At 41.2% G+C, this 15320-nt stretch overlaps 1 protein-coding gene across 1 annotated transcript; it reads right to left on the reverse strand.

Moving 5' to 3' along the window:
• Positions 1–921: 921 nt before the first annotated feature.
• LOC127656986 (adhesion G-protein coupled receptor G5-like) lies at positions 922–14884 on the reverse strand. Its single transcript, XM_052145596.1, has 13 exons — positions 14818–14884; positions 14172–14615; positions 13977–14013; positions 6198–6312; positions 5920–6051; positions 5635–5751; positions 3413–3455; positions 3215–3321; positions 2954–3072; positions 2614–2870; positions 2431–2530; positions 2070–2344; positions 922–1745 (listed from the first exon to the last, which is right to left on the reverse strand). Exons 1-13 carry the CDS (start codon positions 14882–14884, stop codon positions 1621–1623), a joined length of 1938 nt encoding a protein of 645 aa, XP_052001556.1. The 3' UTR covers positions 922–1620.
• Positions 14885–15320: the final 436 nt, after the last annotated feature.

Here is a 15320-nt window from a genome sequence, read left to right on the forward strand (position 1 = left end):
CTTTTTAGCTACTCTAGATTTCTGTTTCATTTCACTATCCCTATTTCTGCTGTGGTAAGTCAGGAGGTTTTGACATTGTTGTTTTGTGTCATTGTGGTGTTTTCAACTGACTAGCAAACAGATGGACACCCTCACCCCTGCATTATTAAAATTCATGAGAAAGACTGAATCAGATTTACTCGCCTTGTGATTGCGTCTGGGAATTGGTTTTACTTCTGTCACTATGGTTATTCGATTGACTAGTAACATGCTGTTTAAAGCTGGTCCCGAGGGACCTGTTGTCATTTCTTGGACTGCCAGCATTGTAAATGATTAATTATTCTGGTTTATTAATAGCTTTGAGAGAAAGGTTGCCAGGGTTGCCTTAATCTGATTTTTACTATATGAAGAATTGCAAAATTGGAAAAAAAAGTCCACTGCATTAAAGAAATTAATTGTAATTTCTTATATATTGCATATATTTCAGCATATGGGATTAGGCAAAACAGAAATGAAGCAGAGCTACACTTCTATATTGAAGCCTACAAATTTTAAAGGTTATGTAATTACTATATTACAAAATTTCTAGTTCTCCCACCCATGTATTTAAACTGTGTTTAGGAGTGCTGTTCATATATTGAGCAGGAAGGAAGGAAACACAAATAAAGGGATAAATCAGTCAATGTTTTAATAAAGAACATTTTTAAGGAAATCATATCACTCCACCTCCCTCAATCAGACATTTATCTATCAACTGAAATACACAAACACAGTAACAAATAGTGCAAAATATACAAACAAATAGGTAAAATACAATTTCAGACCATATTGTGTTTAGCTCTGTTTCGCAAATTATGCATTAAACAACAGAACAAAGTATCCAGGTCAAATATCTTATTTATTTGACTTTGAAAATATACACTCACTGAGCACTTTATTAGGAACACTTGTACACCTATTCATTCATGTGATTATCTAATCAGCCAATCATGTGGCAGCAGTGAAATGTATAAAATCATGCAGATATGGGTCAGGATGTTCACATCAACAATGAGAATGAGGATATATAATATAGATATTTGATAATAAAATATGATCTCAGTGATTTTAACAGTGGCATGATAGATAGTGACAGACGGGCTGGTTTGAGTATTTCTGTAACTGCTGATCTCCTGGAATTTTCACACACAACAGTCTCTAGAGTTTACTCAGAATGGTGCCAAAAACAAGAAACATCCAGTGAGTAGCAGTTCTGCAGACAGAAAAGCCTTGTTGGTGAGAGAGGTCATCGGAGAATGGCCAGACTGGTTCGAGCTGACAAAGGCTACAGTAATTCAGATAATCACTCTGTACAATTGTAGTGAGCAAAATAGTATCTCAGAATGCACAACACATCGAATCTTGAGGCAGATGGGTGACAACAGCAGAAGACCACTTTATTAGGGCCCTATTGTTTCTTATAAAGTGCTCAGTGAGTGTTTCTTCAAGACATATTTTGGCATGTGTTTACATATGTCATAAAAACTCAGCTAAGAACATACATAAGCACAACCACCTAATAACACATTTTTATTAAAACAATAATTCTGCAAAACTGTATTCTATACTATAAGCTCTGCTACAAATCTAATTTGTAGAATTTCATCTCTTTTCATGAGCCTGTAATGTATGTAACATAACAGATCCTGTACTGCCCCCATCTGAACTGAATTCATGTCTCTTTGTCATCCGTTCAAGAGCACAGTATCGCAGCATGAGAAAAACTCCTGTTCGGACACAGGAGCAATGATTATTAATAGTTTATAATCAGTGATTCACAATTAGCACTCTTAATGTATCATACATTTTTGGCATGCATTTTTTAACTGGAACCTAATAAGTTAAACGCAAGCCTTCTGAAGCAAACATGTCATATATCGCTTATACAAGGACATTTTAAGGCTGTTTTCCTTTTATATACATCTAAAAAAAAAAAAGACTGTTTCTAATATATGAACTTACATATGACACAATAGCAGTGGCAAGGCCAGTATTTGATCTTTAGTATGTTTGTCTTTGAGTAGCAATAGTGTATTCAAGAATAATCTCACCTTGTAAGGAAATGATAATTAAGAAGAGGAAGAGGGTGGCCTTTGAGAGAGGGCAGCTGTCGAGGAAACCCAGGACCCATGTTGTGCCAAACAGACAGATGAGGCCCCAGATACTGAGAAAAGCTACACGGTGGTTCTTCCAATCTGATCGGTTCCGAAACTTTATCACCACATAGAAAAGCATGACCACACCGGAGCTCACTACAACAGCCAGTAAGCCTAAATTAATAATGTAATGAGCCAATCTGCTCTTTTCATTGTACAACATCCAGCACCTAGTGAGCAGATTAAAAAAAATATTAAAATGTTTTAATACTGCAGGCATGGTTAGGTCTACATCTTGCTAATTACTTCTACTTACATGCGGTAAAGACTAGTCATTTCATCACTGGGCACAATATTCCTTAAGCCATAAATATCACCTATAAAGAGCAGTCTACAAACTAATATGGCTGGAACACCTGAAATTGGAAATGAAAAGTATAACATTATTTGTATTTATCTAAAATGGTTTATCTTAAGCTTAAAATGTTAACTAACTCACCAAAGCCTGCCAAGTAAAAGACCCATGGTGGGAGAGTTGAACTGAGTACACAGCAGAATAACAAGAATGTGTGAAACACTTTTACAGTCATCCAGCAGAGAGTACTAAGTAGCGCATAATGCAGAAGAGCCCCCGTTATTTTACAAAAGGTGTAATTTCCCACATTTGCAAGTGTACCGGTAAGGATGAACAGACACTGAAGAAATATTGCCACCACCAGACCACAATCCACCAATGAGGACTGGTTTTGCCCTCCTCTGGATGACAGAGAACGGAAATAAAGACAAGAGACAGGAACGAACCACTGAATAAGCATTTTTACTGAATAAGCCATGCTGACCTTCGTTTACAAAGTAAGTAGAAGAGAACCAAGCAGCTCACTAAGGAAACAGCACAGCCCACAGCGATAATGTACGTCAGAGCCTCTAAATGGTGAACTGAAGCCCTCTGTTCCACTTGCTGAAGAAGAAGAGAAAAAATATGTCATCCATCACTTGATATTATGCACACCACCAATGAAGGGAAAATACCATTCACAAAGTAATTTGGATGTATATGTTTTCACTGTTATACCTTCAATGTGTAAAAGTGCTATACTCACCACAAGAATAAAGAAGTATGTACCGGTAAGTTTATTACAACTGCACTCTGTCTCTTCTGCATTGATGTAAACAGTTTGACAACCCTCTAACCTCCACATCACTTTGTCTGCAAAGTTACAAGAAAACCCCCCACAAAAAACAAGATAGAGGAACACATCAGTAAACATTATTTCTGAAAATGTTTAACTTAATCTCACCTTTTCTTGTATCCAATGAAACACATCTTCTAGGATGATTAACCTTTAGAATGAAACAGAAACATCATCAAACATATACCATTTTATTTTGTACCTCAGTGTATCTCTATAAATACACTGAGAGATTAATCATAGTGAGAAAGTTCTACTGACATGCATTCCCTAAAACAATTTTGTCATTAGAAACCAAATTAGCTATCTGAAACTTATCAGGCTTTACCTTATCATCACTGTTCATGTAAGAAATGAGAGGCATGTAGCCTGCTGTGTGGAAAATGATTTCTGAGCTGTAGTTTGTGTGATCTACACATGCTATTGCTGCATTCCATTGTACCGCTGTGTTATGCATTTTGATGCTAAACTTGGCTGGTCGAATCCCTGCTAAGCTAATGGGCCCATTGTACAAAGAGGCCTTAGTTTGTTCATGGGAGGCAGTAGATGCCCTAACACCACCCCCACCCTTATCCTAACCATTTAGAGCCTGAGTACCCTGCAAGGAACAACCTGAGCCACCTTTCTCTCATCATGAGCTTACGGTAGTGTTACAGTTTTGTTTTCTCACGATTAATTAAGCATAATTGTCAGTGATGTTAGTGAGCTAGCAAACAGAAGGTGTCAGCCAGGTAAAGTTGCAAATTGTTGTTCATTTTCATTTATCTGAACATTCAGGCTGTGTCTACTGATGATAGACCAAATGGCAAGCTCTTTCCAAGTCTGTTTTCACCTCACCTGACCAATCACGCTCTCTTCAGGAGTTCACTACTGACTAATAATCACCGTTTCTCTTTCGAACACGTGCTGCAATACAGAACCACACCACAGATGTTTACGAGTCACTTATGTGCGGCACACGGGGATAATGACACACTGTTATATAGTCTTTTTGGCACCTGAAAAAAGTTTTCGGAGATTGATTTCAGAGGCTTATGTATAAATATTTTTTATTAATATTTGTTTCAAGATTTAAACACATTAAAATGTTAACATAACAATGAACACATAGGCTATAACAGTTTAAGATATCTACAAGTATTATGCTGTTAAAACTCAATATAACTTTTCTAAACTGCTTAATTGACCTAACTTCACGTCCATCATACATTAGAGTTGTGTGGGGGTGGGGTTTATGACATGAAATCTGCTGTCACCTCACAATCGAGGTGCATTGTGTGATAGTGAGCTGCCTGAAACATACATCAGAGTAGTCACGCTCCCTCGGTCAAAATCGAGGTGTTGAGGGTCTGTCAACAGAAACTTCCTTCACTCACTTAACAAAGTGGAATGGACTCCAAAATGGCGGCAGGGAGGGGAAGTACTTAGGGGAGTTACCGACTGGGTGTTAAAAGTGAAGTGGAATGCAGCCCTAAAGAAAACATATGGCACTGGGGTTGTGTGGAACGAGGAAGAGACGAGAGCATTTCTCCATGTATGGAAGGAGCACAAAACGCCACTGTCACCTCTGCTGGTAACACACAGAAAAAACACTGTCTTCATTCAAAATAAAAGGCTTGATTAAATAATTAGGCTTCCTTCAAAATAGATGCTTGAGACTGTATAGCAATTCTGCCCTCTCATTTAGTAAAGAAATATATTACTATTAGCCTATATATATATATATATATATATATATACATATATATATATATATATATATATATATATATATATATATATATATATATACTGTAGGGTATATGGAGATATAATAACAATGTTAATAATAATAATAATTTAAAGAATGGATCTTAAAAGAGATTTCAAGTGTAAACACATGAGTAACTGTTTCTGTTAGCGGTAAAGAATGGCAAAAACATGCCTTAATTTTGGTAAAAATGAATCATTTACTAGTTTGCCGTTCTAACAACTTGTTTGAAATGACAGTGGATGTTTAATGTAATTTTATGTTTTTGTTCTTTTAGAATCAAGATCTAAGCAGTGGCAACTGTATTTATTTATTTTGTTCAAATTGTGCCGCCATACAATTATTTTTATTTTATTTCAAATAACATAATAATCTTGATAAAAAATTTTAGCAAAATAATTGTGATGCTCATTTTCACCATTATCGTGTAGCCCTACTTGAAAGGAACACAGCTACACATGCATATATATGTAAGTATGCAGAAGGAATTTAAGAAACACAATAAGTAACGTAAGTAACACTACGACAGTTTAACAGATACGATCATTTTGTAACAGAAACACAAATTATACAGACTCACTGGCAAGGTAGAGTGATGGAACCTGATTCTGACAGGTTCTGGGAGGTTGGTGATTATCTCGTTCTCCACAGAGATTCCAACTACGTCATCAAGAAGAGTTGAATCAGTTGATTCCCTCTGCACAACACAAATACTATGTGTCATTATACACACACATGTATGTTTATGTACAGTATCTATGTATATGTGTGTGTGTGTGTGTACAGTATATACAGTATATATGAGTGTGTGTGTTTATGAGTTGATGCTGATAATTTATTTGATACTTATTTCTGTTTATTTTACCTGAAATAATTTCAGTGACGCACTGTTCCTGTAGTATGTACAAACCACTTTGGATTTTTTCCTTGATGCTGATTTCAGGCAGGAGGGAAGATAAACTGATGGTATTGTATTTGCTGGCACACTTCGGGGGGCCTGAAATGTAACACATGGATTTAATCACATGATGAATAAAAACATGTTAAGAAGCATGTTTTATAATTTGCAATTACTTTCCTGTGACTAAAAAGTTAAATGTCTATATTTTAACTTTTGCTTCCAAAAAATACAAATGGATTTACAGGCAGAGTCAAATTGAGTCCAGTGAAGCCCTCTTCCATTTCGATGACAGTGCTCTGGGCACAAGGTAGATTCACAAGACCTTTTGCATTGGATTTCATCACCACTTCCTCTATCCTGCAAGCATGCACACATTAGATAAGACACGTTTTGATAGTAAGGCATAGCCAGTGGCGTAGCAGTCATTTTAAAAGTGGGGGGACACACAGACCTAACACTTACATGCAGTATTAATATATTACAGTATATATTAATATATAAGTATGATATAAGTATTATATTAATGTATACGTTACGTATTTGAATGTGAATGTCATTAAAGATATTGACATTTTACAGTTTTTATTCAGTTGCTAAGACATTTTGTGAAACAATTCATTTTCTTGACACTATAAACACAACCTCTAAACTACACAGCAATTTGTACAAACCTCAATCTTCCATGTCAAATTCTAATATTTCACTCAAAAACATTTTATATTCTATCAAAATTACACACTGAATTCAAATTACACACAAACCCAGCAAATACACAAACTATTGCACTGCTCACAACACATCAGTGGGATCAATTCAAAACAACACAACGAAAACCACTATCAACTGGGAGAATCTTAGAGGTCAATCTATGTATGTTTTGCAGCTCTAAAGCACATCATACTATATAAAATACGGAAGTGTTCAAAAAGCCTACATTACAGAACTGTAAATAGATGCTGGGTGAAAATTACTGTCAAAAAAAGAAAATTAAGTGACTTTACACTACTATAACAAATTGTTTCAAAGTACAGACAAATTTGCACAAATTAAGGAATATACTATACAAAAAAATTGTAAGTAAGTGTTGTCACAAAAGATTTTACTACTCTTCGTTGTAAAATGCTCCTCAGTTCTGCAGAAATACAGTACATTACAGTAGAACCGTCAGATTAGACAAAGTAGACATTCAATTTCATAAATGATCAGTGCAAATGTCATGAGCATGTGATTAAGTACATGCAGTACACAGTACAATACATGGCCTCTAAACCGCAGTAATGTAGTATGAAAATCATGTAGGTTGCCTACTAGTCTACATAAGTTTCAGTTACTGCAGTTACCTGTTTTCTTGTCTGAAGGTGTAAGTAAATTAAAGATGTAAACGTAAAACAACTAAGATGTGGCAGCGGGGGCGTGGTCAAGCGCCCGTCCGGGAGAGGAAAGCGGAAAGGGCACTTACACCTGAGCTAAATTATGCCTAACACCTGTCTCTAATTCCAGTGAGCACGAGGAGAGCAGCATAAAAGCAGACACAGAGCCTCCAGTCGGGAGAGACGACAAGCCAACTCAGTGCGCTTGTATTACGTTGTAAAGAAAGAGAATAAAAGCTTACCTTGTGCTGAACACCTGTTTCCTGTCCTCCTTCCTGTGGGAAGCGTTACACTGGTGCCGAAACCCGGGACTTGTTCATCCAAGTATGGAGATGGGTCAGCCCGTAGAGTCCTCCCAGCTGACGGAGGTCCTCCAGTCCCTCGCGACACTACACCAGAGCCACCAACAATCCCTGCTTGAGCTCCGGCAGGATCGCCGGTTTTTGAGATCATGCGGGCTCAGGCAGAGGACCGGCACGCCATCCGGAGCCTCCTCAGCCAGGAGGCGCGCCCGACCACAGCCGCGACCCGGACACCCGCTCCACGCTGCCCCGCCCACGTTACAGAAGATGGGGGTAGCAGGCGATCCTGAGGCCTTTCTGGATTTGTTTGAGCTGAACGGCAGAAATCTGGGGCTGGCCGCATGAACAATGGGCAGCCCACCTAGTTCCTCTCCTGTCCGGGAAGCTCAACTCGCGGCTCAACAACTGCCGGCAACTAACCTCCTGGCCTATACAGACCTAAAAGAGCCATTTTGCAACGGGTCGGTCGGAGCCCGGAAGAGAATCGTAAGCTCTTCCGGGGCATGAAGTTGGAAAAGTCCGGTCGCCCGTTCGCATTTGCCCAACGGCTCCGGGACGCCTGTCGCAGGTGGCTGCTCGCGGGGACCGCGACGTCGAGGGTGTTATCGATCAGGTGGTACTGGAGCAATTTAGTCAACGGCTGCCCCGAAAACGGCGGAGTGGGTCCAGTGCCACCGCCCGGCGTCGCTGGAGGAAGCCGTTCGTCTCGCAGAGGACCATCTGGCGGCGATCCCGAGGGCGGACGAGCCCTCTTTTCGATCTCTCTCTCTCTCCCTTCCCTTGTGTCTGCCCCTGCCCTCGCCCCCTCCCCTTTGGTCTCTTCTTCTGTTCTCTCCCCAGGGCCCGTTCCTGCCCCGCGCAGGCGTGGAGGGTTCCAGAGACCAGCTTCCCGGCCTTGGGAGAATGTGACCCTCCCACTCCCCGTCTTTCAGCCGCTCTCCTCCTCAGGTGGGGGCGCCCACCAGCACAAGTGCGGCCGCAACGCCTGGGCCGGCCTGTTGGAGGTGCAGAGACCCGGACCACTTCCGGGATCAGTGTCCACTGATGGAGGTGGGGACGGTGGTGCGGGTCTCCGACGTCCCGCAGGCTGCCCCCTATCGGGCTGGAGCATACCGGATTCCGGTAAGGATCGGGGGGGTATTTACCAAGCTTTGCTGGATACCGGCTGCAATCAGACCACCATCCACCAACGCTTGGTTCAACCCGGGCTTTGGGTTTAGCTAAACTGGTGAGGGTGAGGTGTGTGCATGGGGATGTTCACAAGTGTTCCATGGTGACTTTGGTGATTAAAGTCAGGGAAAAAAACCATAGTGTGGAGGCAGCGGTTAGTCCCCGCCTCACCCATCCGCTAATCTTGGGTACCGATTGGCCGAATTTTAAAGATATTTTAGAGGGTATTTGTGCGGATGGGTCCTGCATAAAGAGGTGTGCGGTGTGCGATGCTTTGGCAGGGGAGGCGGAGCCGGGGCCGTCCTCGACTGCTCGGAATGACGAGGGAAGGGGCGAGGTGCCGCCCCTCCTCTCAGGGAATTCCCTGAGGGGACTTCCCTCTAGAGCAGACGCGGGATCGAAACCCTTAAACATGCTCTTGACCAAGTGAGAGTAATTGATGGTCAACAGCTCCGGCCGGGCATCGCCATTTCATACCCATATTTTGCCATGATTAGAGATCGGTTATATAGAGTGACGCAGGACGCTCAAACAAAGGAGGAAGTAACGCAGTTATTGATTCCACAGAGCCGCCGGGAAATGGTTTTCCAGGCGGCTCACTATAATCCTATGGCCGGTCACCTAGGGGAACGGAAAACACTTCTCCGTCTAATAGCCCGTTTCTATTGGCCGGGCATTGGCGGTGACGTCCGCAGGTGGTGTGCGGCGTGCCGTGAATGTCAGCTGGTAAACCCACCGGCCACCCCAAAAGCGCCATTGCGCCCTCTACCATTAATTGAGGTCCCCTTCGAAAGAATTGGTATGGACCTCGTCGGGCCATTAGAACGGTCAGCACGCGGACATCGCTTCGTGTTAGTCCTAGTGGATTATGCAACGCGATATCCAAAAGCAGTGCCTCTGAGCAACATCTCCGCACGTAGTGTTGCGGGGGCACTCTTCAAGATAATCTCCCGGGTGGGGATTCCGAAAGAAATCCTCACCCATCAAGGCACGACTTTTCTGTCACGAACACTTCTCGAACTTTACGAGCTCTTGGGCATTAAATCGATTCGCACTAGCGTTTACCATCCGCAGTCTGATGGCCTAGTGGAACGATTTAATAAAACGCTCAAGAACATGATTCGTAAATTCGTACACGATGACGCTAGAAATTGGGAAAAGTGGCTAGACCCCCTGTTGTTTGCAGTACGAGAGGTCCCACAAGCCTCCACATGGTTCTCCCCGTTTGAGCTGCTGTAGGGCGACGCCCCCGCGGTGTCCTTGACATCATCCGCGAAGTGTGGGAGGAAGGACCTTCTAATAGCAAAAATGAAATTCAGTTCGTTCTCGATCTTAGAGCAAAACTCCACACACTGGGGCGATTAACACAGGAGAATTTGCTCCAAGCTCAAGAACGCCAACGCCGGCTGTATGACAGGGGTGCTCGGCTACGGGAATTTGCACCGGGGGATAAGGTACTTGTATTACTCCCAACATCGAGCTCTAAATTACTCGCCAAGTGGCAAGGACCCTTTGAGGTCACACGACGAGTGGGGGATCTCGATTATGAAGTTAAACGTACCGATAGAGGGTGCGCACGTCAAATTTATCACCTCAACCTCCTGAAATTATGGAGGGAGGAGGCGGCCTCTGTGACGTTGGCCACGGTAGTTCCGGAGAGGGCGGAGCTCGGACCGGAGGTAAACAAAAACTACCTCCGGTCTCTCCCTTTTATTTTGCAGACGGACGCTTCAGACAGAGGGCTGGGGGCCGTACTCTCGCAGGTGGTGGAGGGGGAGGAGCGCCCAGTGCTGTACATTAGCCGGAAGCTCTCTTTGAGGGAGACTAAGTACAGCACCGTGGAGAAGGAGTGTTTGGCCATCAAGTGGGCGGTCCTCACCCTCTGCTTGGATCACGCCCCACTCCAGTGGCTCCACCGCATGAAAGATACTAACGCCCGGATCACCCGTTGGTATCTGGCTCTCCAGCCCTTTAAATTCAAGGTGGTCCACAGACCGGGGGTGCAGGTGGCTGTCGCCGACTTTCTCTCCAGAAACGGGGGAGGGGGGGGGGGAGTGGTAGGCAGGCCGGATGGTGCCCTGGCCTGAGTCGGGCGGTGGGGGTATGTGGCAGCGGGGGCGCGGTCAAGCGCCCGTCCGGGAGAGGAAAGCGGTAAGGGCGCTTACACCTGAGCTAAATTATGCCTAACACCTGTCTCTAATTCCAGTGAGCACGAGGAGAGCGGCATAAAAGCAGACACAGAGCCTCCAGTCGGGAGAGACGACAAGCCAGCTCAGTGCGCTTGTATTACGTTGTAAAGAAAGAGAATAAAAGCTTACCTTGTGCTGAACACCTGTTTCCTGTCCTCCTTCCTGTGGGAAGCGTTACATAAGATTTATCTAGACTTGTTGACCAGCATTGTTGTACCATGCACAAGAACTAGATTACTGTACGACAAATATAATCAGGGACAACTGTTCTTCTTCCCCTTCATCTTCCCCTCAGTCTCTGTCTGTTGTCTTTTTGCCTTCCATATCTTCAAACATTGTAAGAGTCAATTTTCCAAAGCACTTTATCATTTGTGGCTATTTTTATTTATCCTGAAATTCTGACTGGTGGTGAACAATTTTGCTTCTTAGTTTTTACTCATGGAGAAATATGTGTTAACCACTGATCTATATATATAGATCAGTGGTGTTAGCTAAGTTCAGGCTTTGATGCCTTCAGCAAATTATTTTGAGTGCTTGTGCTTTCTGAATTAGAACATTGTTAAACCTGGGCAAAATGAGAGCATTCTAGTGTAGTGTTTTGTAGCAATGAAGAAAACCTGTAATGTAGAAATTCAGACGACAGTGTAATATCAAACTCTAAACTAAAAAATGTAAACTGTAGTCTAAAACCACAGAAAATAATTGTTTGTTGTAACTTAATTTAAACAATGAACTGTATTAATAATTTACTGTTTTCTTAACTGAAATTAAATTAAAAAAAATAACAGGCCCCTGAGGCATTAGAATATGCTTTTAAGCATTTTGCTGCAGGGCTTATGTTAGTTACTTCTCAGATAATAAACAAATTACAACAGTAACATGTTGATTACATCTTAGTCTCAGTACAATGCACTGCAATGACTATAAATCTTGCCTATAATATCGAGTACGGCAATAACTATTAGAAAAACACACTGATGGCTGGCCAATATTAAAATAAAATATTGGGCCTGGGTCGGACTTATTATTATTGTTTGCAGCTGGCTATTTTGATTATTTAAGGTAGTAATGGTAACACTTAATTTGTTAACATTATTTAACTACATTCATGGAAAACTTTCCACTAAGGAAGGGACAGGAAACAGCATCAAAAGTAAGGCTTCTTTAATTTTTTTTCCACTTTCACACAATAATATCACACAGTTCGTTTCTCTGGGCTTGGTGTCGGGCTCTCTCTCTCGAGGCTCTCCGTTTGCTACTTTTTATGCCGCTCTCCTCATGCTACTGCAATTAGACACAGGTGTTAGGCTTAATTTAGCTCAGGTGTAAGCGCCCTTACCGCTTTTCTCTCTCAGACGGGCGCTTGACCACGCCCCCGCTGCCACAATTCATTAATGTCACGATCCCTTGTCATCTGCCCCGTGTTTCGTGTTACTATCCCTTGTTGTCTGCCCCGGGTTTTCCGTTTCACCCGTCACTAATCACGTTCCATGTCACGTTTTCCCTGTTGTCCGCCCCGAGTCTCACTGTCATTGTGTAAACTACACTTCCCGTCTTTCCCTGCCCTTCTCTGCGGTATTGTCCGCACCTGTCTGTTGTTTTGTCATTACCGTGTCTCTTTATTTAAACCCCGCTGCTTCCCCTTCCCTTTGTCGTTCGTTGGCATTTCATGTCCCTTTCTGACGCTTCATGTTTGTTCATTCGTGTGTTCCTTGTTGATGTTCCCCACTCTCGTTGCTCATCCGTCCGAGGTTACCCTGCTGTCCATGTTCCCTGCTGTCTGTCGTTTCAGGTTTACCCTGTCCTCCGTGGATGTTCGATGCCTGCACCCCTTCTGTGTTCAATCCGGTATTTTGGTTTCCTTTTCCCCTTGTGGATCTTTTCTTTGTTCCTGAGTTTGTTTATTTTTGTGTAATAATAAAAGAACCGCGTTTGGATCCGCACTTCCCGTCTGCCTCTTCTTCACTTCACTTCATTACAATTAACATGTACTAACAATTAACTTTTAAAGCATTTATTAATCTTAGTAGTGTTAATTGCAACATGTATTAATATATATTTTTTAAATCAAAAGTTGTATTAGTTATTCGTTAATGCACTATGAACTAACATGAATTAAAATGAACAGTTGTATTTTTATTAACTAACATTTAACTAAGATGAATAAATGCTGTAAACAATATATTGTTTATTGTTTGTTTATGATACCCAATGCATTAACTAATGTTAACAAATTTAACCTTATTGTAAAGTTTTACCTTAGTAATAGATCTTATTCACTGTAGCACCATCTTTGAGTATAGACTTTTCAATAGCATGCACCACATTAAGCTATCAAAAAGTTCCTAAATCACATCTAATTGTCCACGAAGTTTTTTTTCTACTGAAATTTCTGGAAAGATATTTTTTCAATGTTCTGCAGAACTACCCAAAAACACTTTAAACAATTGTGCAACCCATTAAAGAGTTTGTACATCTGTCCTTCACAGCCTCATTGTCATTTCCATAAAAAAAAAAATTCAAAGATGGCGCTACTGCATATGGTCTATAAGCTAGATTTAGATGCCAAACGCCACGCCTTGAAAGTAGATGAGAGTCAGGGGAGGAGTAAAATAAATGCTGTCGGATTAGGGATTGGATCAGGGTTAGGGCCTCTGGTGCCTGCCAGGAACAATTCAAGGCACCTTTGTTCAATGGACCACCATCTACTGTTGGCTATATGAAATGATGATGGGAAGTCCGATTCAAGAGACAGTTTAAGATGGCGTAACTAGTGTTGACTTGAGACGCAAACGGTTTCAAATGATTCAGTCCGATTTGGTGAACTGGTTCAACTCATTCACTGAAAAGAACCGGCTCAACAGAACGATTCGTTCACCACTAATGGAAATGCATTCAGTCTGACCATAAGCAGGGATACAATTTATTACCAAAATGGAGGGATATCAATATAATAGTGAAATTACTCAAATTTAAGATGATTGACTCACATGCCATGCTGGCGTGCCTCATCACAGATCTTCTTCTCTGCAAGTGGGACAATACAATTAAATATACCCAAAGTATATTTAATAAATCATAATGATTAATTCAACAAGCTCAGTCACTGTGAATAATGAAATTGTTCTTATTCTACATATAGTTGACAAAAAATTTAAAATTGGAACATTATTGAATGTTCTTACTGCAGTTGATTGAAGCCCCATGAAATACATATTCTTCCATGATATTGTGCTGGATGATATCACCTTTGATGCTGCCATTTACAATACCATACAGACTGGCATTTTTCTGGGACCCTAGTGAGAGGTCAGTGCAGCAGTTTTTGTGAAGGCCACTTGAGTCACACAGAGTATGGTCCTTTCCATTCACCTCCACTTTCAGCAGGTCCAAGAGTGGCTCCCAGAATACACAGAAATTACTTTGATTCTTTTGAGGGCTCGAATCTAGAAGAATGGATCCAGACTGTGTGCACTTTGCGGTTATACTGCCCTGAATAGAGAGCGTGTTGTTGTTTGCTGAAATCATGATTTCCTTACAGCCTATTTTCAAATTATATTTCAGATTTCGGGATACATTGCCATGGCGCCATGTTCCACATGTCTGAAAGTCACTGTCATTCTCTGTCGCTACTACATGGAAAAGCAAAAACATTCTGAGCTGCAAACTTGGTTGATTTAAGATTTCAATGCATAGCATATTTACAATCTGTCCTGGTCCTTAGTTCTTTATTGCAATTATAAGTTATGCCATTTTATTATTTTCACAAATAATTAATAATCAATGAGCTTCAATGACATTACTTGGTTTCTTCAGTGATTACGTATTTACCTTGACCCAAAATGAGCAGAAAACAACTGATTATGAACATTCTTACAGTCTTTGTATTCTGCTTCATTGTTGCTGTTATATGGTGCCTGAAAAGAAAAAGAGAGAACTCAGTAAATAGATGAAAAACTGCTCATTGACACACCATAGAAAAGCCAGTCAAGGCTTCCTTTATCAGTAGAAATTCATGCTATCAGTATTTTGACTTTACCTGAAGCATACTATGTGTATTGCTTTCTCTTTTGCAAAATATATTTGATGTTTTATCTGCTAAAGAACACTTTTTTTGTGGTTACATCCATTGTCTCATAGTAAGACCACTGAAATGAAAAACTAAAAGAACATTTCTGGGTTTGGGGAATTGTTAGTCCATGAGTTTACTTGAGTCTTCGTTTCATTTATTTGATGCTGCCATAATCAAGATTGTGTTTGCACAATTTAGAGGCAGAAGGTAAATGGTAATCTAATAATACTAATAAAAAGTAATGTAATTTACTTAATGTATA

This window comes from Xyrauchen texanus, chromosome 2 (assembly GCF_025860055.1).
Source record: "Xyrauchen texanus isolate HMW12.3.18 chromosome 2, RBS_HiC_50CHRs, whole genome shotgun sequence".
Classification (NCBI taxonomy): domain Eukaryota; kingdom Metazoa; phylum Chordata; class Actinopteri; order Cypriniformes; family Catostomidae; genus Xyrauchen; species Xyrauchen texanus.